This window comes from Larus michahellis, chromosome 6, assembly GCF_964199755.1.
Source record: "Larus michahellis chromosome 6, bLarMic1.1, whole genome shotgun sequence".
NCBI lineage: Eukaryota > Metazoa > Chordata > Aves > Charadriiformes > Laridae > Larus > Larus michahellis.
In genome coordinates, this window is record NC_133901.1 from 59,304,492 (window position 1) to 59,330,655 (window position 26,164).

The 26,164-nt window shown below is 48.5% G+C and overlaps 1 protein-coding gene across 7 annotated transcripts in view; it reads right to left on the reverse strand.

Moving 5' to 3' along the window:
* Positions 1–3,048: 3,048 nt before the first annotated feature.
* NT5C2 (5'-nucleotidase, cytosolic II) overlaps positions 3,049–26,164 on the reverse strand; it is a 67,213-nt gene continuing 44,097 nt past the window's right edge. For 5 of the 7 annotated variants that reach the window (XM_074592471.1, XM_074592470.1, XM_074592474.1 and 2 more), the window contains 15 exons: positions 17,087–17,204; positions 15,595–15,690; positions 14,172–14,263; positions 13,939–13,996; positions 12,540–12,633; positions 11,481–11,534; positions 10,226–10,309; positions 9,442–9,483; positions 8,223–8,330; positions 7,808–7,874; positions 6,962–7,132; positions 6,065–6,116; positions 5,755–5,815; positions 5,032–5,208; positions 3,049–4,810 (listed from right to left, as the gene is read on the reverse strand). In XM_074592471.1, the coding sequence (XP_074448572.1) occupies positions 4,553–4,810; positions 5,032–5,208; positions 5,755–5,815; positions 6,065–6,116; positions 6,962–7,132; positions 7,808–7,874; positions 8,223–8,330; positions 9,442–9,483; positions 10,226–10,309; positions 11,481–11,534; positions 12,540–12,633; positions 13,939–13,996; positions 14,172–14,263; positions 15,595–15,690; positions 17,087–17,204 (1,532 nt within the window). In that variant the 3' untranslated portion in view covers positions 3,049–4,552. Of the gene's footprint in view, positions 4,811–5,031; positions 5,209–5,754; positions 5,816–6,064; positions 6,117–6,961; positions 7,133–7,807; positions 7,875–8,222; positions 8,331–9,441; positions 9,484–10,225; positions 10,310–11,480; positions 11,535–12,539; positions 12,634–13,938; positions 13,997–14,171; positions 14,264–15,594; positions 15,691–17,086; positions 17,205–21,033; positions 21,094–26,164 lie in introns of all 7 variants that reach the window. The other 2 variants (XM_074592476.1, XM_074592477.1) reach the window with 1 other exon arrangement.

Sequence of the window (26,164 nt, forward strand, 5' to 3'; positions counted from 1 at the left end):
TATGAATGAATTTTATAATTATTCCAATTTTGTTGTAGATTTCCAATCTTTCCTATTTATTTTGTACCAGATTTATTTGTATATTTTGTGATTTTGTTTAAAAGCATTTTGTTTATTTCTATTCTTTTTAGATAAATGATGATTTTTTTTCTGTTGAACATTCCAGTTTATGCATTTTTCCCTCCTCCATGCTCCCCTCTCATTTCCAAGGGACGGATTTTTGGCATGCGGGTGGTGGGGCTGATGCCGGTGGTCCGGGACCCAGGTCCCTGCTGTTGGCACATCAGTGGTCTTCAATCTCCTCTTTAGCTGTCAAGAGCTGCGGAGAGGCCAGATCCTGTTCCCCTTAGAGCCAGGTCTTGCTCTTCGCTTTGGTGGGTCTGGGCCCGTAAGTCCTGGAGCCGGGGAGGGCTGTGCCGGTGGTTTTGCTGACCAGGAGCGGGGAAGCTGGTGGCAACAGCAAGCAGCCGAATTTCGCTTTCTGAAGTTCCCTCAAGGGTGAGGGCCTTTTTCTTCCACTAATAAAAACCCCTTATTTACACTTTCTGTATATCATGTTTGTTTGTCCGGAAGCGTAGATGCCATCTGTCTGTCCATCCGTAGTGTGTTCCTGCCAGGCGGTGTGTGACTGGGGGTCACCAACGAGGGATGTGGCGATGGTGGCTCTGTTGGATGGCAGTTGCTGGAGGAGCAAGGCTGTGCATCCCCCTGCATTATGAGGTGCCGCTGCCTGCTCCCCTGGACTTGGGACTTTGGCAGAGGAGGAGTTGTGCAGAGCCTGCAGTGGCAGGGACCTGTTTCTGAGCAGGAGAATGGGCCTGTGCTTCGTCCCCTGCCCAGCATCACGTCCAGCTCCATGCCGGCAGAGAAATGGCCGACTCTTTCCTGCGTGCCAGATACAGCCCTGCCGAGTGCCCATTTTGTCCTCCTCGCAGCCATTTACCCGGCTGCTCTCCCTGCACTGGGCTTTCTTCCTTGCTCGGCTCGAGCTGCGAAACCCTGGGCCAGAGAGTTGGGCTACGTCTGCGCCAGCCTTGTGGGGGTTTTGCTGCACCTCTGTCCCTGTCCCTGCGCTGCAGGGTGGCCCCATCCCCCTGGACCTCGCTACCAGCAGGATGGGGAGAGCGGCAGGTCCCATGGGGACATCTGCTCCCCGGCGTGTGCCCGTCCCTGGCAGCAGTGGATGACAGTGGGATGTTGTAAGCAGGGTGTAAGTAGAGTTAATGTGAAGGCCGCCTTCAGAGCTGTCTGATGGTGAAGAGGAGCAGGGCAGAAGAGCCAGGTCCCTGCGGGGAGCTGGGATGGATGTTGGCTGCCCAGGTCCCGGCTGCCATTTTTGTTCTCCACAAAATGTCTGCAGGGCTGTGGCTAAGGGCAGAGTCAGCCTCGGGCTCCTGGCCCCTGGTAGATTTTTGCTCGGTGCAGCCCCTGTGAGCCCCCTCGGTCCCTGCGGAGCAGCGAGGGTGGGCGGCTGCTGGGGCAATCGGAATCCAGGCCAGGGAGCGCTCAGGGCAGGGGGTGAGGCCTGTCCCAGGGCTCGCCTGGCTCCCACCGTGGCCGTCCCTTGGGATGGGAAACCGCGGGGAGAGCGGCAGGAGCCTCGCAGCAGCTGCGGCTCTCACTGGCTTTTCCTGTGGGCTCTGCAGAGCGGCTGCAGACACGGGTATTGCCAGGCCACCGGCTGCTAGAGGCGCAGGCAGCTGCCTGCCAGCGGTGAGGGCTGGAAAACAGGGCTACGACCATGCCCCCTCTGCCAGCCGGGGCAAGAGGCTTTGCCCTGGCTCTTGCTTGGTGGTTTCCTACTGCACCACCATCGCGGAGGCAGGGCAGGAGGGGCAGAGGGGCACAGGGCTGGGCAGAGAGCAGCGCTTCTGTCCGTCAGGCTCTGCCCGCCGCTTTCCCACCATCAAGTGAGGGTCAAATACTTTCCATTGCTCCAGCCTTGAGGAGTCTTCTCCCCATCGCAGTCAGAAATAGCCCTGGGCTGGGAGTGAGCTATTTGTGGCGACCGGTTAGGAAGGAGGAATGCACGGAGCTCCCCAGACCTCCCCTCCCGCAGCCGCACGCCCTCCCAGCTGCTGAGCTAAAGCTGAAAAAATTCAAGTGGCTATACTTGGAGAAATGAGGTTTAAACATAGCAAAGCCCAGCATGGCCTTTAGTGAAAGGGCTCGGGAACAGCTCCCTCAGACCCTTCCTGCAGCCAACCTCCCTGTGGGTACGCGTTAGCTGCTCTCCAGCCCCCAAAATCAATGAGTCAGGACCCCAGTGCTGGGTTTGGGGCTTTTAGCAGTCCCTGAAGCATCGGCTGTTGATTGTTGGCCGCCATCTGCAGCTGTTTACTGTTGCTTTTCCGTTTGGCACTTTGGGCCCTGGGTACTGAATATCCTTCGGTGGTAGCTCTGATAGCAGGGCCTCATCTGCCCTGGTTTGGTTGATACAAGGGTTTGTTCATAGGTGGTGGGCTGTCCCCAGGGCTGGCCCTGTTTTGGCCGGGCGCAGGGTACGTACAGCTTTCGGCGAGGCCGGACAGTGCTGTCGCTGTGGCAGCACTGGCCTTCCCCGGCTTGTTCTCTGTTTAATCCGTTTTCCAGCGCCTGGTGAGCGTGGGCCGTGCTGTACCACCCTGGGCACCGGTCACGCCTTGTGGAGAGCGGCTTTTGGTTATGCCTGTGGGAAACAGCCCCGGAAAGGCGCAGTGTTGGAGGCAGTGGCAGGGTGGGGGGGGTTGCCCTTTCCGCCATGGAAGAGCCCCTCCTCACTCTCTGAATCCAGGCCAAAATCTTTCTCTGTCTCCCCGTGTCTCCTGCCTGAAGCTGGTGGGGATAACAAAAGCCTCATGCCCCCCCCATCGCTTCCTGCCCCCCTGTCCCCAGACAAGCCCTGAAACAACCACTGCTCTCCTGGGCTTCACACAGACAATTCCCAGAGCTGCTTCCCTCGCCCTCAGCACCCGTCCCGCTGGGACCCCCACAGACCCGTCCCAGCTCTCCCTGCCACCCCCGGCACAGCCCTCATCATCTCAGCGACGCGCCACAAAGCACCAGGCGTTTCTTAGAAACATCATCATTTATTGACTTGAACAACTGCCACAACAGCAGCAGCGTTTCCTGCTCAGATGTTGGTGGCGTGGTTTTTCTTTTTTTTTTATTTTCTCCTAAGGTACTTTAAAATGGAAAAAAAAAATAAAAAGATTAAATGAGTTTATGGTACTGAAACAACAGTCGAATTTGTTACAAGAGGGCCCTCGTAATCCCTTCACAGCGAACGGCACAGGCTGGAGTAAGGGAGGCTGCGCCCACAACACGAAGGAGAATCGCAGGGCACTGCTGCCCAGCTGCACGCTGGCCCCACGCCTTCCCTGGGCTGGCTTTCAGGCACAAGGACTGCTTGCCCATCCCCACAGCGCACCCTCGGCCACCCCCGTCCCCACCTGGCAGCCCGCAGCCATCGCTCTCCTTGGCTGGGGACGCAGCTTTGTCCACCACAGCCTGCCATGAGCCAGGCCAAAGACAAGGGCGGCTGCCAGCCGGACTGGAGTTTCCAGACTGGCCCCGTGGCACGTGCTGTTTCCTAGTTTAGGGCAGACACGCGTGGCCCGCAGCATGCTGGAATAATAACCCCTTTCACTCCAGATGGTGGCTGGGTTTGTCTTTGGGATGCTTCACTTTCTTAAAGCTGAGCGAACAGAAAGGTCAGTAACAGGCAGCAGGAAAACAAACCAACTAACGTAACGCTAAAGCAGTAGCTTCAAGCTCCTGGGTTAATATTTACTGCTGAAACTACAGGAGCGGAGAACACAGTGTGTGGCGCAGCTGTTTGAGAAACGCGTTGGAAATCATGCATCACATGCCGGTGATGAAAGAGAGCTTTGGAACACTGGGAGAGGATAACAAGCGCCTACAAGCCGAAACGTGTACAGCTGCAGATATGCAAGAGCTGGAATCCCACCGCCATCTGTGATGGCCGGAGGAATCGAACCACTCACACAGAGAAACTCACGCCAAGCAGAAGGTGAACTGAGTGCTGGAAGCCGCGGCAACACCCTGGCTAACACGGGGAGGGGGGAGTTTGTAACCCGCCAGCAGAGGGTTAAGGGCAGCAACCCAACGGGCAGGAGAATTCAGATCATTTTGTCTCCTGCAGGGCCCAGCACATCCCTTCCTTCTCCACAGCAAATGTAACAAATGGCAAAAACCGTTCACAGGACGCCGTTCAAATGACCATCAAATGAAACACAACGTGGGAAAGGGAGAAACATGCAGCATCCCTAAATGTAATGGGAGCAGCATGACAGCACAGGCGGGCAGGCCAACCTGAATGCACCACCCAGGCAGAACCCATCAGCTTTTTGAACCATCTGCAAAACCGAAAACAAGGGTCTCCTCCTAATTAGTGTTAATTTGTTAAAAGTTTCCGAACACTTTCAAAATGTGCCTTTGCAAGAATCAACACCCCCCCAACCCATCACCCCAAGGGCCCCAACAAAGGAATTCGCTCCTGATCACTGCTAGAGTCACGGTCTGTCTTCAGAGATGCTTTGCTTTTTCCTTCTTATTCCTCCTCTTCTTCCTCCTCTTCTTCCTCCTCTTCCTCTTCCTCATCGTCATCTTCATCGTGGCAATGTGTGATTTCCTGAGGTGCCTGGGGGAAGAGGTTGGGCGGTTTGATCTCACTGATGGAACGGGTCAGCTGATGCCGCTTGTAGTCAGAATCTTTAAAATCCACTGAGCTGCGATTGCGCGTGGCCATCGGCGACTCCTTCTCATTGATGTCGACGTGTGTGTGCTCTACCGTGGACTCGTGTGGCATCTACAAATGTAAGAGAGAGAGGAGATGACAAGGGGTGTCCCAGTCCCTGAGACAGATGGAGAGCGAACTCCAGAACGGGACCCTTTGGCCCACAGTGCACCAAATGCCACCCAGCCCTCCAAGGTGCCGTTCCCATTGCTGGCGGGTTGTGGAAGTGTTAACGAACGCAAGCGCAGGCACCTTTGGGACCCGTGCCCGCCTACCCGGGGTCTGCAACTCACCAGGACGTGGGCGGCTCTGAAGAGGTAGCTGAAGGGGTAGTAGAGGAGGTTGATGAAGGAGGCTGCATAGAGATCAGCGTAGCGCATCACCTGGCTGGCAAACAGGGTCTGCCGAGAGCCGCTGCGGAAGAGGCTCCCCATCATCCCGTAGCACATGTCCATGTCGTGGGTCACTTTCTACAAGCAAAGGGCAGGTTAGATCCTGGGCCGGGCAGGCAGCAGCGCGGAGCCACGACAACACTGAAGTGGAGCGCACTGAGGGCTGGGGGCTACATGAGATCTGTAAGGATCTCCAGCAAAGCTTTCCGTGCTCGTATCCCGCGGCATCAGAGCACAGCCAAGTCCCAGCTAACGGAGGGGAAGGCAGCAGCGGGCTCAGGGCCAGCACCTGCCCCAGGCTGGCACCCCAGCGCTGGCTGAACCACAGGCTACAGCCCCTCCAAGCTTGCGTGTGGCAGCGCCCCGTTCTGGAGCAGTGAGCACCGTCAGTCAGTGCTGCTGTGTGCATGAGGAAGGAGACCCAATTCCAGACCAGGCTGCCTTTTAGGAATGCCAGTGACACCAGTGAGCCGAGAAGCTCCTCCGTTTTGCATCCACAAAGACAGAACGGCTTTGCCAAGCCTGCCGTGCCCACCCAAAGGCAGAGCAAAGCATTTCAGCGGGGCTGGGCTGTCAAGCCCGTTGGGATCCAAAAGGATGAAAAGGGATTTTTATGATTGGTACCTTAATGCGTCTCTGGATGGAGCTGATGTCAGGGCGTTCATTGCTGCTACTGTCCAGATGCCTAGTTACAGGCGAGAAGGTAAATACATGGTGTGAAAAGCCTTTCAGAACCAGATGCTGTGGGATGGGGGCTCGGGGGAGGGAGGCTGGTCTGGAGGGGAGGGTTGGTGTCGTGGGCAGAGCCCAGGCCTGAGTCAAAGCTCCGGCAGCAGTGCCGCTAACCCAACCCCAAGGTTTCATCAGAGCCACTCATTAGCTGTCATTAGGCTGGGAGAGGCAGCATGAAAGTTGTCACTGGTTGAACACTCACTTGTATAGCTCGGCCAAGAAAATGTCCAGACTCTGCAGCTCTTCAAAAAGGGCTGGAAAATCCAGAAAAGAAAAGGAAAAAAGGTAAGTTTAAACTCTCGAAATGAAAAGGGCTGAAAGCAAACCCACTATCCTGCCCGCTTCCCTGGCATGGCATGGGGAGCGCTGCCTCAAGAAGCGTGGCATCTCACTGCCCAGGAAGAGGGTTCAATCGTGCTCTGTGCCACTGGCAGAGCTTTGGGCTTGGTTTCTGGTTGCCCCTTTTGTTTTTGAGGCTGAACCTTCACAGCCCTCACCAAAACCTTCCAACCAGATATGGGGCAACTTGCATAACCCCCAGACCTATTTACACACCAAAGGGCAAACCTGGGAGAAAAGCAGTAGCACTGGAGGATGGGAAACACACAGCGCTTTGGCAGCAGCACAGCAGAGGGAGCAGGAGGAAGGAGGAGGAAGCAGCTGGTGAGCAGGGACTCTCTGCAGATGGGAGAGCAGTCATGGCTCTGGCATTACAGGGAGAATAACCCAGGTGTCTTGTCAGATACTTTCTACCAGAGAAGCCACGGCTCCATATGGGCAGAGGAAGAGGAGTTTTGGGGCAGGGTTATGGATGAGGAACAACTCAACCCCACCCAGCTGTAGCTCCTTCCCCGTCCAAGTCAGCACGTGGCTGATCACATGCAGGTGGCCCGGGAAAGGGCACACGAAAGGACTGGGACCCCGAGGGCAGCCCACGGAGAGCTGCCCCAGCTCCTGCCACCAACACCCCGACCCAGGGAAAACGGGCCAAAAGCAGAAGCAGCAAGAAAAGGTGATCTCTCCCCTGCACCCCTACTCAGGGGTGCAGCACCAGGCAAGCAAGAGCAAAGCCTGGCCTGGGGTTTGCCCAGCTGCTGACCGCTTTTGTCTGTCCAAACGTGCAGCTCCTGCGCCAGCTCAGGGATCACCAGGAAGGTCCTCCAGCCCTGGCGCTTCTTGGATTTGAGGATGTCTCCAAAGATATGGTCTCCGATGTACAAGATATCCTTCCCTTTGGCCCCCAGCAGGTCACAGACTGTGTCCGAAGAGCCTGAGAGAAGAATGGCGTAGCTCATAACTGGGAGCCAAAAGTAAACGTGTGGCTCATTTCAGAGGGACAGGGTTAGGAACAGACAGGTGCATTTTCCTCCCAGAAACCCCCACTAATAAATGTACAAGCCCTGCTTGGCCATGGCAGCACAGGGCACTGCTCACCCACCTGGGAGTTCACACAGGGGCAGCTTTGCCCACACCCCCCTCAACATGAATGGCAGCAGGAGAGGGGCTATGCTGCCTCCCACCCCATGTAAGAGTAATGGATCCCTGGGCATCACAGACAGCCCTGTGCATCCACCCGCTGCCCTGGCCTGGCTCAGGGGACCCTCCAAGCCCGGTCACACTGGTGGCAGCACTGTAAGGACAGCTGAAAACATTGCATTGCGTCAGCTGCAGTTCCCCCTCTACCACAAGCTCTGCAATGGCATTTCCCAGACCCTCCCTGGCAAGGAAGAAAAGGGCGTTTGAGGAGGAATGGGTCCGTTTCTTCCCTGCATTAGGCAGCGATGATGATGGAGTGCTGGTGCAGTGTGCAGAGGGCACAGTGCAATGCGCTTCGGGAAACAACCTTGCCTAGCGCCTGGCACAAGCCCTCTCACAGCCGGAGTGGCTAAAGGCCAGGAGGGCATGTCAGAGCCACTCCATAGGACAAGAAAGGTTCCTGCCTCACCTCCTGAGTACACGATGCCGTGCTGCAGCGGGCCAGTGTAGGTACCAATCTTCAGCTTCCCGGTCACCTGAGGAAGGAGACATTGCGTTAGTACAGAACAGCTGATGGTCTGGGTCTTTTCTGTCCTATTGATAGTTTACTCTGTCTCTCCCTCACTCCCAGGCAGCCTAGAGGTGGCTTTCCACGTTCTTTTCCTATTGCCACCTGTGGTATGTTAGGGTAGCCAGCAAAGCCTCCAGCTCTGCTGTGCCCCAGGTGATGGGGATGCTCAGGAATCACTAAGAGGAGAAGCCAGCCCACCATCTCCAAGGCAGGTGCTGTCTAAACACTGTGTTGCCCATTGCCACTAAGAGACACCACACGGGAGGTGCACAAGCCCTTCCAGCCATAGGGCTGCCCTCCATGTGCCACTCACTGTGTCCACCTGCCGCAACACAGTGCCCTCCCCAAAGAAGAGGGGTTTTCGCGCATCCACCAGGATCAGGTCGAAGTAGGACTGCCACGGCCGGTGGGCGCTCCCAGGCTGCAAAGGCAAAAACAAACCCGAGAGTCAGGCACAACACAATCAACCACCAGGGAGTTTAACCGGAGTGTCTTTGTCCACAGCTATGACCCTGTGACATTGCTGTTCATCAAAATCCCCTAGCTCTTGCCTCCTGTGGTACGATGCTGGGTTCCCAGTGCCATTTCCTAAAGCACTCCCCTTTTGCGGCAAGCCCATCCCAACCCAGCCTAGCAGTGAGGACTGAGGACGTGGTGTGAGACAGGAGTACTGCACTGAACATCCATGGCACAGCACAGCTGTCGCGTAAAGAGATGCTGTAAATGACACTGCTGTCACTGTTTCTGAAGGTGACATCCTGCGTAGATCCACACACGTGCGACTTCACGGCTTCAGCCTTACAAGGCCACGCTGGTACATTTGCAAACAGTGGGAAAATGTCTGGGCTCTATTCCACGGGGCACGGCTTTGAATCACAGCCCTGCCCAAAGGACACTGGGCATTCATGAGCCCTTTCTGCTCCCTGTTTCCACTCTTTCTGAGATCAAGACCACAGCAAGGAGTTTTTTGAGCTATCACAGTGTGAAAACACATCTTTTGAGTGTGAGAGAGCCTACCACCAGGAGACTGAGAAAGCAGTATAAATTCAGCTCATAAGCTTCTCTTCAAAAGTTGCAGGGCTGAGTTTTGACCTCAGAAAACCAGAAAAAGCATGACTAAAACTTTTGGAGTCACCATAGTGATGGTGATTTATGGCACAACCAGACATAAATGTTTCTGCTGTTTTATAAAACTCCCTCGATCAAGGTTTTTTTTAACAAGACCTAAAAACTTGTGCAAGATTTCTAAGAAATGTGGTTGCAAAATGCCACAGTTAAAATGGGTTATCACTAAAATAATGTTATCATTAACACAGATTATTGTTTCAGACCAGATGATGCCTCTTTTCTTTTTGTTATATTGTATTTGCTTTGATCCCATTCAGATAGGACACAAAACACCAAGTGTGTTTTAACCAGATTAAAGCAACTAATCCCATGCAGCCAATGAAGCGGGATTAAAATGCTTTCCAGCTGCACAGATAATTAGGCACATCATTTTCTATTGGAACTGCAGTCTAGAAATCACATACCTTTGGTCCGTGTGGAAAGTCAAACAAGTAAGTCATAATTTTCTGAAAAACAGAAAGAAAGTGTTCAAAGATGCAGTTTTAAACGCACATTTGTTAGTTTATAGAATCATACTTCTCTGCTTTTACCTTTTCAGGTTACAGAACATTATTTTCAGGATTTACACGAAAGTCAGCATAAGATTTGGAGATAAAATGAATGGATGGAATTTAACGCGACAGGAATTAAACCAATAATTTTCAGAATCAAGGAACACATTTGCCTCAGAGATCTGCACACTGCATCAGGTATACCGTGCAATGCTTTAAAATGGCTTATAAATCTTTGGATTAGCAGTGTTGCAACATCCTGACATTCACCTGGAGTTGAAGTAGCCGTGTTTATTCCTACAGCGCAGCTGACAGCTCTTGCTGGCTCTTAGGCTTCTCCAGGGCCGTGGCTTTGCTGACCTGTCTGTACTCAGACTATCTCACTTGGAAGTTCTCCATTTTAAAGGATGCTGAAATCTAAAATGAGTATCACTTTCTCTTTCAGCCTTTTAATTGCTGAGGAACTGAGTGAGGCACAGAGGGACTTAAACCAGGCCCATACTAGGTCAGCAGCAGAACCGGGACTACAAAAGATGACTCGAGACCTAATCTGCATTCACCACTAAACCATCCCACACCTAGCCTAGAAAACATCCCATTCTGCACCAGAAGATGTCCTACCAAACCCCATGCCAATGAATGGCTGGCTTTTGCTTATTCCATTATATACCAACACAACAATTCAAGCAGCACTTACGTCTGTGTATTTATAGTCACTGTTTGTGACGAGAAACACCTTCCCAACTTCATTCATGCGGCTGAGCAGCAGTGGCAGCTTCCCCTGAAAGCCAAGGGATGTACAAGTCACACGCAAAAGTTACAGAGATTCATCATGGGCAAAAGCACTCTCAACTATGATCCCACCAGACAAAACAATGCAATCCAAACCATCAAGCAAGCAAACTCATGTGTTTTGCACTGGCCGGAGCCAGGAAAGCTGCTGGTTCGTCCACATTGACACCCCTCCAGAGCACAGCCCAGGGGAGGAAGGCGAGGGCTCAGCTGGGCTGCGGTGCCTTTGCCAACCACAGTGCCAGGCACCCTGTGCTGCTCCCACTGATCTGCCCCGTGCCAGGCACGCTGGAGCAGCTACCTCAGCTCCAAGTCCATTCCCGAAATGGGCCCAGAGGCAGGTGAAATCCGAGCTCACACAAGCCACAAGTTGGAGCGCATTACAATTCCAACCTCAAATTAGGGAGAATTTATTCCTAGGGCTATTTTTATTGAATCATAAATCTCAGTCCATTGCCAGAGTAGCTGATTACCTCACAGAACGGTTTCCTAAGAATTTTGCAGGCATGTAACTAGAAACAAGGTTAACTGCTTTAAAGTGATACTCTACCAGAGCGCTCATCTAAACTAAAGAATAATTATACTGCAAGTGGCCCAGAGGGGCCCTGCATACTGCAGAGAGGGCAAAAGTAAGGGAACCACTAGAGCTTGCTAAATCAGATGTGCTGAACACACATTTTGGGGCCATCAAGAGGCTGGACACTGGTCAGGATCTTTCCCTCGGTCCCTCATGGTTAAATGCATGTAACCTTTTTTTTGGATGGATAAGAAATACTTCTGTCTAGAAAGATGTTCACCTCTTCCTTTTTAAAAAGAGGTCTTTCTCTTGGAGAGAAACCATGGGCAGGGAACATAGTTGCTTTCACCACCAAAAGAAACAACACGAGGCTTGCCAGCGTATTCACCTGTGTCCTGTGATAACATTTCCTCTGGCTTTTATATTTTAGGTAAAAAACGTGCACGTGAATAGGAAATCATGTGGATCACTGGCTCAGAATAAAGGCTGCGTCCGAACTTTCCACTTTGTCTTTGGTTATTACAATAGAAATCACAGCGTTATCTGTTTTGTGACTTAGTAAAGCAAATCAGCATGTTTATTTCTTGCCTGCTCACTCAGTACAGAATGTCACACAGCACAAGTAAAGTAACTTCACACTTACATCTTTCACCACATACTTTTCCAGATTCTCAAGGGTCTTTTCCTTGAGCGATCCCTGAAATAGAAACAACAGAAGCCAGTGAGGTAATGGAAACTTATGATGTAAGAGACATCAAAGTAATGCCAACTTTCACACTTTAAAATGCTGTGAAAGTACAAACCAGGGCGAATCTGAACCAGTGACTCTAGAGATGAGAGGCTTTGAGTAGCAGGGACCATCACAAACTCTGTGATCCATCGATTCCCTCACCATGGTAAATAATCCACTTCAACAGCATTTTAACCCTTTCAGAAGGGAATACAATAGAAACAAACAAAAAATAGATTTGCCATACCAAACAAGACAGTCAACGACCTGTCTCCAACACTGACCATAATATGCTTTACTCAAAGGTCAACTCCAACATGTATCACACAACACTGCATAAGGAAAGAAAAATAGATTCCTGACTTCTGCATGGCTAAAAGGACCACCACAAGTACAACTGTGATGGTTCTCCATCCCACCCCAACAGACCTCTTGAATGAGGAAGAACATGAGAATCAGGTCTTTAACCTGACTGTTAATGCTCACAAAATTATACTCTAAACTTGTGCACAAGTGTGTGAAAAAGATGACCTGCCTCTCCTCTCTAAACAGAGAAGAGCTGATGTATTTCTCTGCTTAATGCAGGTGCTTTTCAGATAACATAAGATGGTACCAATGTAAACCATGTACAGTAAAATGCTGTTTTAATAATTCCAACAATGTACAAGTTGTGGACTGTAAATGCAAATACCCTCATGGCATCACGTTCTAAAACCCATGAATTACACTACAGAAATGGCATCTGGGCACAATAAAAAGGAAGAGGAAGCCAAGACAGATATGCTCCAGTACCAGGAGGGCAGTCGAGATCTTGACTTACTCACATAGAACTGCAATTTATTATTTGCTCACTAGGCGGCAAAGCAGGGCTCTTGCCCAAAAGTGGAATAACACATCTTAACTCATGAGTTACAAACCAGTCCCTCTAACTCAGTTACAACTACAGACATCCCCAGGAGCTCTTGCAATCACCTTGTAATGAACCCAGTCAACAGCATCTCTGACGTCCTGGAACATACTCCTGAAGGACATGAAGAGGTCTCCATCTTTAAACCCAGTTTCACAGCTGTGAGGAGAAAGAGAGATTGTAGCGGGCAATCCCAGCAGGTAAGAGAAATATCAAGGAGAAAGACAGTTCAAAATGTTGTTTGGAGCTTGTGTTTTCCTCTTACCATAATGGTTTCTTATTTACTACTTTACCACAGCTCACACTTGAAAGAAGGCTACAACCAGAGTTTAACGGGATCTGTGTGTTACCCAAGAACATTTGTTTAAAATTTTAGGATGCAAGTTCCTAACTGCGGGCCTGTGCCTCCATAGCACTACTACAGCTCTCTGTGACTGCAGCTCTTATTTCTCCCCACAGTATTACAAGATGGAAAAAAAAAATGGGACTGTGCAGTTTGCAGCATTTCACAAAAGATGAATGGCACCGGGAAAGTAAGCACAGTGCTGCTCCTTCCCCGCCTTTCCAGGGAGGTGCCATGGAAATCAACTCAATGTAATGCTTGCTGCTAAGAGGAGGAACCACTTCTGTGTTGAACAGTTAGAGTTAACATGAGAAACTTCCTCTACTGTGGAGGTATCTTTGAGACACCCATGAGAGTTTGCATCAGGAGAAATCAAGGAGGACTAAGCAGAGCTGTATTTATTATGACAGCAATCACCACGCCTGTCCTAAGAAAGAATACTTCACCTGATGGATTGTCGGCATATACAGTTCCTCTGCTCTCAGGTAAAATCCCATTAAATCTTTGCATTCCACTCAAGTAATACACAAAGATGACCCATGACATGAGTCAGCAGCCCAGCAGCATTCACGTTTGCCAGTTCAAACCGCAGCTTGTTTTTATGCTTATACCTATTTGAAAGCTAGGTAAATACTCATGCTGCACAAACAGCCTTTTACACCATACTGTGCCTGAGCATTTCACCTTTGAGGGAACAAAGTCCTCAATTATGACATGAGGGACTTGTGGTAACTGGCTGAGGAAATTTAGCCTTTCAGTTACCAGTTCAAACAAGGCTCCAATGGACATGGGTTCAAAATGAGCTGTCTGGTGCCTGTAATCATCCTGTAATAAGCGTGTGGTCTTAGAAGCTGGTCCAAATACCAGTGTCAGTCAGTATGGTGATACGGATATACCCTGTGAAGGAGACCCTCATAACCAGTTTCTGATGTACACATAGAGCATCTCATCACCACTAAATTATCTTAACGTCAAAACAATATGAGGACTGAACTTTTCTCCACCAAAACCACTTGAGGGGCCTCCACTGATGTTAAGAACATCTCCATCTGTGCTGTATTGCTCTTTATAATAACAATCTTACTGTACCATCAGCAACTTGAACCAGAGGGAATACATACCTAGTGTACCGGTCACAGTTAGTAAAGAAATCCACTAGGCAAGCCAATAGGTAGGTCTCTGCAAAAAAACAAAGTAAGATTTTAAAACAAGGATAACATCATACAGCCAGCTAAATTTGGGCCCAGTGCCCGAAAGAAGAAAGTTCATGCAAAAAAAACCCAAAACAGATAACTGAATAATACATTAACAAAGCTTTACTTATCAGGCCTGTGTTGGCTCGTATTAGACTCACCTGGTAGATTGAATAACGTGTTCAGAATGTAAAACCTATCTGTGTCATCTCTCTGGATAAATTTATTTGGATATTGATCCCGTGTTTCAGGCCTGAGAACAGATAAGGTGGAGAAGAATGAAACCACAAAAAATAATGAGGATAAAATGTGCTGACCTGCAAAATATAGTTGTAGCTGAGTCCATTAACTAAAGTCTGTTGTGCTTTAATCAACACCCAGCTTTCCCACATGCATTCACGGCACAAGAGCAAACTGCATCCACCGGTGTTCCCATCACGGCACTGGCTCCGGCAGAGCCAGCACAAAGCCCTCATGGCTGAGTCAGCAATCCCAGCAGAGCCCGCACAGGGAAACAGAGTGGTCGAGAGTCCACAACTCGACCTTAAGCCCCATGCTGCTGGCCATGAGGGTGCCTTAAATCATCTGCACTTTCATTGTTTGCTTATCTTAAACTTTCCCCCACTTTCCATGTGTTGGTTTACACTCCCCCGAGCAGCTTTCAGCAGGGGAGTGCACGGCTGTGCTGCGGGAGGCTTGCCTGGGGCCCTCTGCAATTAATCAGCAGGGTGGCGATGACTTAAGTCATTTAATTATTCTGGTTTCCTCCATTTCTGGAGCTTCTGAAGATCACCTCTGACTCAAAGAGGAACTTGAGTGCATATATAAGGGCTTTTTCTAAATTTTGGCTTCCTGATGCAAGGACTCACGGGCCTGCAATGACAAGGCTCGTCACCTTGGGGGCCCTGAGCTGGCCTGTGACTGCCTTCCATCCATCCGCCCTCACAGCAGGAATACGAGGGGATTTGATGGGACACATCAGGCACGTAGCGCTGCGGTCCCCTCTGCTTCCTAAAGCACCTTCTCTGGGGCCAGAGAAATGCAAGCAGGCAGGGAAGGCTGCAGGAAAAGGCACGCCATGCCTCACTTCTGATGCCCTCAAAGGTCAAAACCACGAAGGGACAGAGCAAGCTTGTTCCTCCCCCAAGCCAGCTCAGGCCCTCAACCTTTCTTAGCAATAGCAGTGGAGTCAATGGTCTCACAGGGCACAGGTCCTCTCTGCGCCCAGGAGCCCTTGCACAATGGCTCTGTCTTAACTGACAAGCTGCTGTTGTTAAACTGTGCCAGGACAGTGAACAGCCCCTGGTTTATCCCATCAGCCCCTTCCCACAGCACATTTTCTTCTGTTCACAGCACACTACAGATGTGCCTGTGCCAGCACAGACCTTTCCTCTATAAACACCCTGGGCTGTTGTGTCTGGGACCCTCAAGGCATCCCCAGTCAGTTCTGGAGTTGCAGGAACACCAATACAGGATCTGCTGTTAGTGGAGCCCTGGTGTCTCCCTATACAATAGGTGCCCTGAGGATCAGTGACACAAAAAGGCACATTAAGTCAAAAAGAAGAGACAACAGTCAGCACTTACCCTCTGAGGAAATTAAAGCCATGTGCACACACTAGGAGGTTCCCATAAGCATCAACTTTCAACAGGTTTCCATAGTGGGTATCAAAGACCAGGCCTCTGTTAAGAAAGCAATTTAAGATATGAAGAAGCGAGTGTATTAAGCGGTGACCATTTTAATAGCAGTTCTTTCCAAATCAGCTCTAGAGCAGCTTGCTCACATGGTGTGGGGCATCAGAACAGAGTTGCTGTTACTATGCAGATGGGGTGCCTACTGTCCCTTTCACCTGGCTGCAGGTGAGCAACAAGAGCCCTGCATGGCCAGGTGAAAGGTACAGCTGATCTGCTCTCCATAGACTTGAAAACGGAACCGTTTAACCCGGCAGAAGCTTAGCTATGCACGTACCAGGGAAGACGTGGGCCTCTTCCACAGGGTCACAAATCTGACACCTGCGTTTGTGGTTCCCTGACAGCCCTTTTGGGCTGCAAGGAAGAGCGAGGTATGATAAAGGAATTTCTCCTCTCTTTTTCATCGGTCTGTCACAGACAGAGCCAGATGGGGCATGAAACTATTGCACAAAATGTTTTGGATATTCCCGGTTCTGACTCCAACAAAACTCTCTCTCGCTTATCTAGTAGCTTGCATCTGGAGAATGCAGCTTTCCCAGAGACATCCCTTCCGTCCCCTCCCTGGGATGAAGGCAGTGGATTTAATGGAGTCTTCATCACAGGTTTGTGAAGGGCACGGGCGCACCCAGCAACAGTCTCAGTGTAAAACATGCTGAGAGGAGGGAAAGGAGGAGGCTGCCGGACTGAAAACTGGAACAACGAGCCAACAGACCCTCTGGTCCAGGCTTTTGCAAAGAAACTCCAAAGGAATCAAAAAAGCAAAACCCAACAAAGGCACAAGTGGAAACAACTTAAAGATGCAGGGTTAGATAAAAAGCCTTGTTTAAAACAAGCAATGTCCTTTTAACCCCTGCTACCAAAAGACAAAATATAAGAATTTAGTAACTTTGCACCATTAACTTTGCTTTCAGCCTGTCAGTCATCTAGACAAGTGAACTGGATTGGTCACACTTTCATTGTTGTTTACTGTCCACTTAATTTTCAGCATGTCTTATGCGCCAGCACACTATTAATTAAAATTATTACAGACAAACGTTCTGAGACATTCTAGCAGTCTCATGGACAGTCACGGCTCCTTCTCCCCTTCGTTTTGATTTAACTCCCAATCCAATTGTGTCTCTGCTGTCTTTGCTTTGAAAGGTTATTTTTTGACCATGTTTTCAGCAAGCCTCTTTTCTTGCACACTCCCTCTTTGCTGGCATGGATTCATGTGTGCAAAGGCCCTCCATGTACTGGAGCAGTCTGCTCCTTTCCCCATCACCTGTGGTCAACCACAGGCTTCACAGGCACAACTCTGAAAACCTGGCCTCACGTGATGCCTATGAACTTTACAGAACAAATATTCAAGGCCTCGAGCAGGCTGGGTTGGTATCTGTTAGTCATTTACCTGGTAGGGAATGCAGGATCATACACAAAATTGAGCAGCTCATGAGGGTATCCAATGGAAACTAATCTTTCTACGGTCAGGTCAAATCCAAGAGATTCGTATTCAGGGGATTTATACACTGTACCAAGATGAGATTTCAGTTAGAAAATTTGAAAACAGCTAGGGGGTTAAACAAGAAGGCAGTTAAAAATAATGTACCCGTTCGCCCTCCTCCCTCCTCCACATCACACGCTCCCTTCTTCGCTCCTGCCCTTCGCAGCCTCGGGTCCCCCAGCCCGGAGCCATGGTGGAATTAGCTCACGCTCCAGGACTGCAGCCGAGCGGAGCCGCAGTTCAGATTTCAGCAGCAGAATGCACCAGAAGAAATATCCTTCAGTTTATCGCAGCTCTCTGCATCAGGAAAAATGTTTTTCGAACTGCAGCTCCTCTCCCTGTAGTCCCTTTAGGCAGATGCATAAATGCTCCCTGTTCCACCTGCTCGGATCGGGCTTTGGTTTGCTGTGTTTTCGCAAAGCTAATGAAGAAACCAATAAATTTTGGGAACACATGTATTCATGGTTAGAAAGCCTGAAATTCATCGCTGCTGTGCTACTGTTACTGCTCTGGATACAATCCCAAAACTTAGTATTGTCTCCAGATTTCCTCTCAGGGGAATTTATGTTTGCTGCAGACTAAGTTAGCTTGAAGGTAGAGCTGTCAAGTTAACATATGATTTGTTTGTTAATAACACCATATGGTACTGTAAAAATCTGTTAGCTATTACCCTTGTGCATCAAAATGCTACTCTTTTAAGGAAGCTTACTGCTCTCACATTTCAGAGGAGCTCCTCATCTGTGACACATACCTTGGCTCAATGCAAAAGAAGTGGACTTGTTCAACCAAGTCATTTCTACCATCAGGCCTGTCTTCTTCCTGCAAATGACTTCCCATGTACTGAAAATGTTACCGCTTAATCAGATCATTAACATTTATAAAGGAAATCACTGTGCTTCTCTGGCAGTGTTTACATTTGCTGCATGTTGCTGTCTTAAATTGGTCCTAAGATATAACAAGGCCAAACACAACCCTTGACTGCAATGAAGGTCACCGTGGGTTCAATGGGTCAAACTGTCTCAAACACCTGAATATTTCAATTTTAGCTGAGGAAAACACAAAAATGTGCAAGTTACACAGTAAGCTTGTTAGAAGACTGACTGCTTTTCCTGAGAGACACCTATCTAGCACATCTGTGGGACTTAATATATATATATATATAAAAACCCACATTGCCTACACTGCCCAGGTAATCACCACTGTATACGTACTTTGCAATGCAAAAGCTCAACCTGAGAGGAGAAAACAAATACATAAAATACTACAAAAATACTAAAAAGGCAAGGACTATAGAAGAAATGAGACTCTCAAAAGAGTCAGATCATAGTAACTGTGACAGAGGGCTCCTGTATCTCTTAGTAATCTAAAAAGCACCAAAATACCAAGAGTTAATTTTCCCCATTAGAACTGTAATAAGCAAACCTGTAATGTTCTTAGATAACTAAAATCAATAAAACAGTTATCAAAATCTTCAAGCATTATTATATGATGGCAAACATCAACAATATGATACAACATTCAATGCACGTAGTCTTTTCTGTCCTTTAGGAAAGGAAGGGTTGATTGAGCTACAGATAGGAATAAGCAATCAAAAAATACAGCTACTGAAGGAAGCTGTGACTGACAAGGCAATTCTGGGGAGTGAGCTAGGGTTGGAGGGAGCAAAAGGCAGTTAGGCAATGAACAACATTGTGAGAGTGACACCACAGCATCACCTGGAAAAAGGAATTCCTCTGATGCAGGACAGTAAAGGCACTTCCCAGGGAAAACGGTAATAAATACACCTGCACATACTCTCAGAAGGTGAAAGTGCTGCAAAGCTCGCCATTATGTGAAGCAGCCTCCAGTCCCCGACTCTGTCCATGAAGCTCCTGCACTCCTCATTAGTTTCCTGGGAATTTGACCACGTTACCAACTTATCCATAAAAAATCACTCCCAAACAAAACACTTCTCCAAGGAAACCCTGCTCTTTCTGAACTCACCAACTATGATGATGCTGCCTAGATAAAAATAATCTCAAGGAGCACACTGGCGTCTCCTCTGGAGAAGCAGAAGCGGTTCATGAACAGTTCCAGCAGAATCTTTCCAGGGAAACTGTAGGGCTTTCTGTTAAACCACCTGTGCATCTTGTTAACGCTCCATCAAAGAACGGTTGTGGTGGGACATGTGGCCAGCTGCTCACAAAATGCCCTCACTCAATTTCTTTCTTTCTGTATTTGCCTCTCTGTCTTAGATTTATCACTACAGACTTCTTTTTAACTCTCTGGGTCTAAGGAAACAAGGTGAAGCACCAGTAGGAAAAAGGCTGAAGAACAGGTATCAACCTCAGCCTTCATCATCCCGAGTCTCCGTTGAGGCAGTACTGCAACAGGATTAATGTGAATGTTTCTTTTGGGGGGGCAGTTATATCCCTTACCTCTCAAGCTTCTTTGACTTCTCTTTGAATAAAACTAAATGACTATCTCATTCATGCCTGAAGTACCTTCCCTATTTTTCTACCACTCCACAGTATCTGGAAAATGAGAGCCTTCTCCTTGATACATGAACTAAACAGAGACACGGGAAACTGGACTGCTGGAAACAGGAAAGGGACAATAAACATTCTCATTACCGTCATACTTACTGTTCAAGATAAACTTTCCTGTAATTAGAAACACAGCTGGGAACAGACTGAGAGCTCATTGAGCCCACCTTGACATCACCCTATACCACAGCTGCATCAATTGGTATGAGCCACAACCCCCTGACATTTCTCGTAAGCTGTGCGAATGCCTGTTTTGGTAACACGAGCTTCCAGGCAAACAAACGATCCACCTCCTTCAGATCAAGTATGAACAGGCTGGCACTGCTGCATCGACAGCAGCACGTTCGGGGAAGATGCCCCACTTGTATTCATTACTAGAGGAAAAAATCTATTTCAATATTGTACTCAGAGCTGGTCACTCTCGTATCTTGTTTACTTCGGGTATCCATAGGGAAAAAGAGTAGAGAGGACAGATAAGTTATTTTTTCTGCAGCTGCATGATGAAAAATAGTTTAAAACTTTCCTGGAACATCCACCTCCCTCAGACCTGGTTGCTGAGACCACAACTGAAGATAACTTGTGTGTCATGGCGATGACACGAATTCAGCTATTTGCCATGTGGTGTCTCCTGTGCTCGGCTCCTTCACCCAGCTGAGAAGGGCCCGCTCTTCAGGTACCCCCAGCTCTGTGGCAGGTGAGGAGGCAGAGCCACGAACCCATTTTCAGGGCATCCTTGCCCAATGCAGAAAGACCAAACCACAATTTACATCTTATTCTGATTTCTTTTTCTCTTTCTTACTACTCGATGGTGGTGTCTCTGCCACTGTGACAAGTCCCCAGCTCCAGAGAACCACGTTATTTCAATAGTCCATGTTCCAACACAGGCAAATGCTTCGGCGGCTCAGGGCAATCAGCACCCAGCGCTTCTGGATTATGCAACCGGGTGGAAAAAAAACAACCAAAGCTTTAAAAAAACCACAGAAGCCAGTTCACAGCATTTCAGCCTCATCTTAACACCATCACTTGGCTTTACATTATACTATTGAAAGGTAAAAAGTGGTACCCCGGGAGTGAACGTTGCAAGCCTTCAGGTCTGTGATGAGTGCGGGCGTCCCTTACACGGTACGTGCTAGGAGGGAAGCCGATCTGGAACGAGCAGGGGTTGTGCAGTAAGGTATGCAATTCTCATGCATTTGTGTGGTTGTTTTTACCTTTGCTGCCAAGACACAGACATTAACAATTTTATAGCCTTCCTGAAAAGGAAAAAAAAAAAAATCTCTACAGAGGCTCCAGCTTATGCAAAATGCTGCTGCCAGGATTTTAACTCACATGAGGCAGATGCAGATTCAGAGTGTCACTCCAGTCTTGACGGAGTTACACTGGGCTCCCCTGTTAAAGAAAAAAATCAGACTGGTTTTAAAACTGCAACAGCTCTGTGCCATGTGGGACTGTATCTGCTGGAGCTCTGTCCTCTGGTAAGCTCAGAAGCCGGCCTGGCAGCTATTCCAAATACACTTACAGCTGATTTACAGAGGAGGCACAGTTGGTAATCATGCATCCTGCAGGCAAAATTCTGTCCTCATATCCACAAAGCAGTCTTAGATCATCAGCTCAGTGATAATTAGGAGGAAGAGGCTACAAGTGCATTGCCCAGATGACACAAACCCTTCGTGTTCTCTCAGACGCAGAGCAACCAGTTCAAGAAAGGGTCTCGTGCTCTTTTTGGGACTTTGCCATTATTGTCCATTCCTCTGTCGGTGACATATTACTCCTTTCAGGGCACTCACTCTCTTTCACACCACGAAACGCCTGCACATGTCAGCGCAGGAGACTCGGGAGACTGAGTCAGGAGCTACTCCGGGAATCTGAGAAGAGAATTTTGCCCTACATCTGAAGGTGCTCCAGCAAGAGCCTCGCACACCAGCTCAGGCTGACGTAGCACGTCTAAATTCAATTGTATATTTTAACACGCTTACGCTTGGGCTTTTATGTGCAAAGCATTGCGGGGTAAACTGGTACCAAACCTGCACATAGTGCTGCACCATTTGCAAGCACGCACAGTAAGAACACCAGATCTATTCTGCGACATATAGGTATGCACAGAGTAATCAGGAATAACTTTGAGATCCAATTTGCATGAAATACAAGCTGAATGAGTTGGAATGATGTTGCACAAAGGACCCACAGAAGTATGCAGACCTCCTGGAAGGCTCCTGTGAAAATAAGTGTTTAAAGCCTGTTTTGTTTCAAAATGAATAGCTGAGGAAGGCTGTAGTGCATGTGATGGCTCTGTTTAAGCTGTGGGGAGGAGAAAGCCCTTCAAGGGCTGCCCATTTCTTTCCTTGTTCCTCCACACACACAAAGGTTTCAAATTCAGGCAGGGCAGCTTCTCATTGAAGATGTAACACGGTTTCTTCCAGGGGTTGTCAACACTTCTTACAAGCTCATCATGGATCATAGGAGAGAAGCAGGAGCTAAAGGTACAATAACCACCCCTTTTTGCGCTGCTTCAGCTGTTGTCACTCTTGTGAGATATATTTGCTGTCCCAAACTGCACAGCTGCAAGCCAGTCCTGCCTAGCCATTTTACTCCCCACCACTGTGGATTTGGTGCTGGTAAAAGCCCTGAACTGAGAACAGTAACAACACGCTGATTTCCCACACGACTGAGGCAGCTGGGAGGAAGCAGTTCCTGGTTTAGGAAGGGAAAGGTTAGCTCAGGAGGTTGCTGCAGTAACAACAGAAGCCCGCATAGTGAGCAGCTCCTCCGGGGAGAGAGGCAGGGCAAGGGCTACTAAATGATGACCTGAAGTCTCATTCATCCCTGCCTCCAGTTTTTTCCCCATCTGTCATCCTCTTTTGCCAGTGTGCTCTCCTGTAACACCCTAGCATCTCCTGAAGGAGTTTCATCACTTCCATCAGCCAACTCCTCACCTGCCTTCCCTCCCAGCTGGAAGCTGAGAGCAGCTCGGCTCTCTTGCCCAGAGGAAGGTGCTCACAGTGCCCCCAGAACCCCCCTCCTGCATTGGCAGGGGACTTCATGGGAACAGCTGCTTTCTGCAGCCGGAGCATCGCCTGCTCTGATCCTTTGGGCACATACCAGCTCGACTCCTTCCCCACGCAGGTGCTAAGAGCACTGTCCACGCTGTGGGCTTCCCCGTCCTTGGCCCTGCCATCAACAGTCTCTTGGGAATTGAAACACCTTAGTCTGCTGTTGGCAGATGAAACTAATTGCCTTTTGACTTTCAGGTGTTCAGATAAGATCAGTATTTCTCAAACTAGAGGTGACGACCTCCTCCAAAGGGTTGCAAAAATCTTTAACAAACACTCAGTCTTCAGAAATTTTACCCGCTATCTGGGTTCTCCAGAGGTCACACAAAGACAGATAAGCCAAAAGGTGGACAGACAATGCAAGGGGTTTAAGCCTTTTCTCTGAAGCACAGGAAATGCAGCCCAATTACTTTGTGTCAAGTCTTGAAGAAATGAAAGTAAAAGAAGTAGAAACAGGTTCTTTCAGTTGCGGCTTATTCCCCAGTGAGTAAGGAATGCAAATCAGGGGCTCAGGGACATACATGGGCAGGTGGGTAGCTAGCATCCAGATTTATAAAGTCTCAGGCACAACACGCATAATTAAGCTTGTGCGAATACACTTCTGAAATCACACAAACCTGACTTAAAGAATAGGATCAAAGTGCTGCTCATTTTAAATGTTGATCCATATTCTGAATTGCACCACAAATAAATAATGTAAGTATGTATTAGAAATACATTTATATCTATGTTGTGCTGACGAAAAGTGCTTAGTTAAAGCCTTGAGGACCAAGATCCCCTTTTACAACCCAATCCCCTATAACAGTGCAAGCATCTACGTATCCTGCCTCAACAATGTCTATCAAATGAGCTCCTAGACTAGTGTCCCAAAATAGGATAGATCTATCCCCAGAGCTCTCCATTCTGTCAACATCTCCTCTGCACACAGCCCCAAAGTTGGGCATTTAGTCCCAGCTACTGCTGGGATGTCTGTGACAGTCACCCTTCCATGACCAACCAGACTGCTGACTGTTTCATGCAAGCACCAAATACTCATTCCTGGGGACTTCTGATCCCCCGACCTGCAACTCCAGCTGAGAATCCAGAGGGAAACAGTGAATGACCAGTCCTGAAGGTGTTTGGGACACTGGACTTAATTAAAAAATAAACCCCTCTGAAGCAACAATAACAATTAAGCGTAAGTGCTTAATTAAATTAATACCAATTAAACTGTAAGTGTTGGACAAGCATTTCACATACTGCCACCGTTCGAGGAAAGTTTGTCTCAGCTGTAGGGCCAGAGGTCTGAGGATCCCCAGAAGTAACCAGGCAGTGAAGAATGCCATCTGACCTCTATATACTGACCCGCCTTTAGGGGATCTATTATCTCTATAACTTGTTACCGAGCAATGCCAGTTCTCACGTACAGTTAGAGAGGAAGGGGATTTGTGCTCTAGAATACTAATGACTTCAGCTTCTGTGTTACAGGCTCTTTTCTAACCAGGAGAGGTGTTGGCCGGCACTGTCATTGAAACATAATGGAAGGGAAACGGTAATGTTTCAAGCTATGCTGCTCTCTATGTTAAAATAATTCATTCCTTACACAGGAAGGAATCTGAAATGTCATGTTGAAGTTTCACACCTGGGTGTTAGCTTCCCTTCAGTTTTGACAGCAGAGTAAGACTGCTCAGTTCTGACGGGAGCCCAGACCCACTCCCAGCTTGCACGGCCTGGCCGGGTGCTGCCATTTTGCACTGGAATCATGGCAGAGGATTTTCTTTTCCATGAGAACTGGAAACCTTGCAGAAGTACCTGCACTGCTGTGTACAGCTGGCTTGGCAATCCCAGGAGCGGGGGCAAGCCCAAACCTCCAGCTCCCCTTGACTTGCGTTTCTCTTTCCAAAGACCCATCAAGTGTTACTTCAACTTCTGCCATGGCCGCTGCAGACATTTCACTTCACCGCATCCTCACCAGACACAAAGGGAAAAACAGACGCTCCTGTTTAAAGCCCTGGTTGTGTACAGCACGGGTTTCAGTTCACCTCTGCCCACGTAAACACGTGCCTGCTATGTGCGTCCCTGCGAGCAGGGCAATGGAGTCCCGCACGTTTGTCCTGTGCCGACCTGGGAGCTCAGTGCCTGTAAACAAACTGATGGAGCGGTAAACGTGCCTAATTGTAATCAAAAGAAACCTTAAACGAAACCCATGGGACAACTCATATGTTTTCAATTAGGAAGGTGGTGAATCACTGACTTGCCATTTATTTATGGACTCGGCTGAACTGTGACCATAAAGGTCAAAACAAGTTGAAAAACAGCCAGGAACAGACCCCAGTCCTCTTAACTCGTGGGTTTTGATTTTAACCACTAGGCCATAAATAAAAATGCACTGTATAATGCAAAGCAGCATTGTAGTATTTCAGCCTATATTTACATTGCGTTTTCACAGTACCAAACAAACAAAATGGGTAGCAAGGGTATGTTTTGTTTCTTTCAATTGATTCAATTTTTCAGTCTGAAATGAGAAGAAACTGCTGCCATACTGATCATAATTTTCATTTACCCAAAGAAACCTTTTCAAGCACAAAAGCGTTCTGTGCAGTAAGACAAAGCTGAGCTTTAAGAACACTTCAATATTTAATGTGCCTTTTCTTTTCCACTAGAAATTATGTATTTGTAGCGATCAGCAAACAAGACCTTGACAAAACCTCCAGGTGCGTCCCGGGATATTTTTGTATGCTTAACACACAAGCTGCTCTGCTGTGCATGAACAGCCAGAGCTTGCGCTAAGCCTCTCGCGGCCACAGATGTTTTTGACAGTAAATCTGATAACAGGAAGCAAGGCAAGGAGTCACTAATCATCAGAGGGTTGAATCTTTTGGATCTGAGTTTCAGGGTCTCCACAGCACCCTTTTCCGACAATGCCAAATACAGGGTTCAGGGTGGAAACCAGCACACACCTACAGAGAAGCATAAAGGCTCTGCAGTCCCGAACTGCAGCAGTGCCCATAAAGCAGCTCTGCACCCACTCTGCAGCCTAAGAGCGATGGAAAATTCCTTGCCTCTAATGCTCCTGCAAACATCCCCAAGTGCACAGCACAGCTTTCAGCTCTAAAACCTCTAACCTGGAACCGTATCAGCTCCTATTCTCACGCTCTGCATGCTAAAAGGATCTGTAAAGACAGGATTTGTTGTTGCTTCAAGGACTGACACAGTACTGGATGTTCAGCTTGGCTCTGAATTGGGTCTACACTTCAGGTTGTTTTTAGTGCTGTGCTTCTACTTGTTTTAAAAACAAGTGTCGTCAAGTATCATCAGCTTTAACTCTTCCCAAAACAGGCTTATTAGTGCTCTCATTGGTAAATTCCAGATATTTTTAGCTTGCTGCTGCTGCACTTTGTTTGCCTTCGATGTAACAAAGATTTGGGCTG